Source organism: Synchiropus splendidus, chromosome 6 (assembly GCF_027744825.2).
Source record: "Synchiropus splendidus isolate RoL2022-P1 chromosome 6, RoL_Sspl_1.0, whole genome shotgun sequence".
Taxonomy (NCBI): Eukaryota; Metazoa; Chordata; class Actinopteri; order Syngnathiformes; family Callionymidae; genus Synchiropus; species Synchiropus splendidus.
The window spans coordinates 25,907,372-25,912,291 of NC_071339.1; the positions used below are offsets into that span (position 1 = coordinate 25,907,372).

At 48.0% G+C, this 4,920-nt stretch overlaps 1 protein-coding gene across 1 annotated transcript; it reads right to left on the minus strand.

Moving 5' to 3' along the window:
* Positions 1-294: 294 nt before the first annotated feature.
* On the minus strand, positions 295-4,540 carry LOC128761120 (uncharacterized). The gene is made up of 4 exons (XM_053869065.1): positions 4,506-4,540; positions 1,312-1,420; positions 1,086-1,225; positions 295-814 (listed from the first exon to the last, which is right to left on the minus strand). The coding sequence occupies exons 1-4, from the start codon at positions 4,527-4,529 to the stop codon at positions 542-544; spliced, it is 546 nt and encodes a 181-aa protein (XP_053725040.1). The 5' UTR covers positions 4,530-4,540; the 3' UTR covers positions 295-541.
* Between the last annotated feature and the right edge of the window lie 380 nt (positions 4,541-4,920).

A 4,920-nucleotide genomic window follows, 5' to 3' on the forward strand; every position in this document is an offset into this window, starting at 1 on the left:
TCAACATTTTTGGTGTTTCTGTGGTCACATTAGAAGCTTCGCAGTTCACTGCATGCAGAAGCATTTTCATCAGTGGTATCACTTTAGACCCAGACATCCGTTTCTCCTCTGACAGCTTAACAGTGGCCTGGTGGAATGGGCCAAGCACTTTAATGATTTCTTCAATTGTTTTGAAGTCACTGGATGTGAGTTGTGACAGTAAAGCAAGGGCAGCCCCCATGGCTTCCCGCTGCTCAAAGACACGCTGGAGCATAAGCAGTGTGCTGTTCCAGCGTGTTTCTACCTCCATTAGCAACTTATGTTTTGTTCTTCCCATGGACTCTTGCATGTGGCCAAGGCGTTCTTTAGCAGTTGTGGAGGTCCGGAAGTAGGCCACAATTTTTCTGGTTTTTGCTCTTATTTCAGACAATATGGGGACCTGGTCAAATGACTTTCGCACAATCAAATTAAGGGAATGTGCAACACATATGCTTTGCCTTACACCAAGAGTGTGTGCACAGGCTATCATATTGGATGCCGCATCTGTGACCAGGCATTTGACCTAATCTTTTATTCCCCATTCTGCCATAATTTTTGTCTTTGCCTGGGCTAAGTTCTCTGCTGTGTGGCTCTGTGGAAAGTGTTCCACTCCCAGCAGGATGGTGTTCAGAGTGTCCTCCTCAGTAATAAAGTGACACGTCACACCAAGATAGGCCTCCATGTCCATAGAGGTCCACATGTCTGCAGTCAGACTGCAAGCTTTAGCTTTCTGGACCTCTTCTTTTGCCTTCTGCATTTCGGCATGGAATCTCTCCTCGACCATTGCCTTTAGAGCCTGGAAAATAAAATAAACAATAATGCCTCAGATTTATATAGCGCTTTTCATGACACTCAAAGCACCTCAGAGTTCATTCACACGAGGCGAGGGAGATTAGGTCTAACCCAATGACACTATGAAAGCAACTTGGTGGGAGCGGGATTTGAACCGCCAACCCTGCAGTCATTGGACAACCTGCTCAACCACCTGATCTACTGCTGCCCACTGCTATGGCACCTGTCATTTACCATACAACAAACAGCATACATTATGGATATACAATACTCACCTGTCTAGTTGGAATAATATAGGTAGGCTCGAGGAGATCCAGGAGGCTCCTAAATCCCTGATCTTCCACCAGTGTGAAAGGCTGGGAATCCTTCACAACCATGGCAACCGAAGCCTGATCCACAGCATGTTTCCTGGTACCTACACAGACACATTACATTCGATCATGTTGTTATGTTTCGGCCACAGTGAGGGACATGGCATTTTAAATGATTGTGGGTTGTTACTTGGCGCGGGTTGTGCACGTTCATTTTCATTCAAGGCTCGGTAGTGCCTCAACATGCATGTGGTGTTGTTTGTGTAACTCAGCTCCTTCAAGAACAGCAAGCACTTCACCTGAAACCAAAAGATTGTTTGAAGAATGAGTGTTGGGGTGTGGGGGTTAAAATTTCTATCTACATATATGTTATAATGTATTATTATTATATCATATGTCACAAACATAGTGTACAGAAGGCTCCCTTTAAGATGACGTCACACGTTGCGTGGCAGTTTTGACATGCGCAGTAGTGGTTGAAGTTCGCTCTGAGAGTAGTTGGCTGCGGCTCGTCCTCCTGGGTTTTTTGTCTTAAGTTCCAAGTACATGACCAAAGTCAGTGTTTGTTTTCACCATAGTTGCCTTTCAGTGTTTGGTTAGTCCGTAGTTGTGAGCGTTGCCTTGTGTGCATTTGATATAGTAGTAGTAGTCCGTCGTCGCCGAAGGATGCTCCAGCAATTAGCCACCGCCCTTTGCGGCGTGTTAAGTGGTCACGTGATCCAATGGACCGTGTGCGGGTAGTGGCGTTTGTCCACCACACGATGGTGCCCGTTCCCACGGAATGAGAATCGGTTTCTTTGACATGTTTTGTCCATTAAGGTGTGACCATTGTATTGTAATTTGTATAATTTTGTATAATTGTCTTCTGTGTGTTATTTCACAGAAACTATATATATATATATATATATATATATATATATATATATATATATATATATATATATATATATATATATATATATCAAGAACTTGGACAAATAAACCACACAGTTTACACATCTCTTGAACTCCTGTGGTCTGACCGGCCAACCATCGTGGATTCTTTATCAGTTATCCGAACCAGCATCATCATCGTCCTTCCTCCTCAACATTAAGTGGTCCTTCGAGCCGGATAAAGAATCTACGATGGACCCTAGAGAGATGTACCCGGACGTGCGGCCAAAGCGAAGACCACAACGTCCAGCGAGATTCCAGGACTTCCAAGTGGACTACATTGGCAGTCGGCAAGAAGACCGTCCTCCACCAGGCAAGCCTACACCTCAATCATGGGAGACCCCAACCCAGAGGAGACAAGTATCACCGCCTTACTACGGACGCTACCATGAGGATGCGGCTCATTATGAGATGCCTCCGCTTGCTTCAGTTCGCTTCCAGGACAGTGAGCTTTACAGCGATTTGTCAGCTTCTCCAGGACCTCCAGACTGGGACCCACATTACGAAGGAAGAAGTAGCTATGACGAGAGCTCCCGACTATATCATACCCAAAGAGCCTTCGAATCAGGTCTGAAGGAGCTACATGAGACACAAAAGGAGATGAAAGAACTACTGGATGTAACCCGTTCCTTGCATGCCGTTATGGGTCAACCTGGAAAGCATGCAGGGAAGAGTAACAGCTTTGAACTATCAGTAGAGGAGGATGAAGGAGACTGGCCTGATCCTCCACCCTGGCCTGAACCAACTGTAGACCTTCGTCATAGCATGCAAAACCTGAATATTGATGCACATCAGGTTCGGCCCCTCCCAGCTCCACCCGCAAATGACTGTGCATCCAGCACCTATGTTCAACACCAGTCTCAGCAGCCCGTCCACAGTTCTGCCCCTCCTCCTCCAGTAGATCAAGTCTACAGAGGACCCCCCCCAACAATTCCAAAATTCATCCAACCAGACCCCAGTGAGTTCTCTCGACTACACATTGCTCTGGAGAACCTACTTCCTCCAACAGCCTCTTAGCTCTTCAAATATCAAGTTCTGCTCGACCATCTGAAGCTGGAAGAAGCCAAGCTGATTGCGGACGCCTACTTGAATTCCCCAAACCCCTACACTGAGATCATGGCAGCTCTCCATGACAAGTTTGGACAACCTCACCAGCTGGCACTTCGGACGATAGCCACAGTTCTTGAAGCTCCAGAAGTCAGGCGTGGAGATAGCACAGCCTTTCAGAAGTTTTCCCTCCAGATTCAGTCCTTGGTGGGTCTTCTACAGACACTAGGTTCAGAAGGAGAAGTTGAACTCAAGTGTGGTTCTCACGTTGCTAGGCTGTTGAGTAAGCTTCCCCCAGAACTGCGGGCAGACTTTCGCCGCCACCATTACAATTCCAGAACTAGTCACACCTTGACTGACTTAGCTGAGTGGCTTCGGTATGAATCCTGGTGTCAGGGATATGATAGTCATGTCGCTGTGCGTAGTGGTAAGGAGAGGTTCACCACCAAAGGGGAGGGTCGTGCAGGAAGGCAGACAGTAACTGTTTTACACGAAAAGGACAATGAAAGGACAATGCTGCTCGCAGAAGCAGCAAAATGTCTGAACATGAACGGCAGTCCAGAAAACCTCCCTCTCCGAACAGTTCGCCACGATGTCCAGGTATTGCATGGACAAACTGTGTCATTCCAAGTTTCCTCAGTGGATCGTCCAAATAACTTGCATAAAATCACAAACGCCTTTACAGCTAACAACCTCAGCCTTGCCCCATACACCTATCCAATGGAACGTCTCCAACGGAAGTTTAAGCACATGCATGGTCTTCCGATCCCGGCCTTTAAGAATGCTACCCCCTTCCTGCTGATTGGTTCTGATCAACCTCACCTTATAACACCGGTTGAGCCAGTCAGGCTGGGCCCCCCCGGGGGGCCAGCTGCCGTACATACAAGGCTGGGCTGGACTCTTCAAGGTCCCGTTCGAGATACGGGGCGGCTATCTCACAGTACGCAGTGCCTCTTGACCACCTCCCCACCACACCTGGATGAGATTTTCCAGCATGTTGAGAGACTCTGGAAACTGGATGTCGTACCCCAACACCCTGAGAGAGAAGTGACTCGCTCCAAGCTTGATAATCATACTGTTGCACTGCTTAAGTCCAGAACTGCCAGGGTAGAGGTGGATGGTATTTTCAGATATGCAACTCCATTACTGCGTCATGAGAAAATGCCACTGCTACATGCCCCAAAGGAGTCCGTCATGCCATTGTTGCGCAGTACGGAATGTCGGCTCCTCAGAGAACCTCAGAAAGCCAAAGATTACTGTGCAGAAATGCAGAAGCTCATCACGTCTGGCGCCGTGCAAGAAGTGAAAGAAGCGAAACCGCCAGAGGAGTGCTGGTACATTCCCCACCACCTTGTGCACCATAATGGGAACAATCGTTTGGTCTTCAACTGCTCCCATTCCTACCTCGGACAGACGCTGAACCAACATCTGCTGTCTGGTCCAACCCTTGGTGCTTCGCTCCTTGGAGTTTTACTGAGGTTCCGAGAGCACCCTGTGGCCATCAGCGGGGACATCAAAGGGATGTTCCACCAAGTGCGCTTGCTCAACAACAGACAACAGAGTGAACTCCTTTCTTCTGGGGGCTTTGAACTCCTCCTTTGAACTTCCTGCAGAACTCCTACAAGAGTGGTGTAGCTGGGAAGCGGAACTGGACCTACTGTGCCACATCACCTTTCCTAGGCCATACCTTCCGAAGGATGTCAGTCACAAGGGCGTGACATATGAAGTCCATATATTCGCTGACGCTTCTGATCGAGCCTATGGCGCTGTGGCGTATTTGAGAACTGAGGATAGCCAAGGCCAACTGCACCTGTCCTTC

What these genes read in the sequence shown, in the direction of transcription:
- LOC128761120 (XM_053869065.1), bottom strand. Translation starts at nt 4,529, where the DNA reads ATGTTGGTTCAGCGTCTGTCCGAG. An exon ending in ACGTGCACAACCCGCGCCAA is followed by an intron (nt 1,226 to 1,311) that starts GTAACAACCCAC and finishes GTGTCTGTGTAG; the next exon opens with GTACCAGGAAACATGCTGTG. An exon ending in ATATTATTCCAACTAGACAG is followed by an intron (nt 815 to 1,085) that starts GTGAGTATTGTA and finishes TTTATTTTCCAG; the next exon opens with GCTCTAAAGGCAATGGTCGA.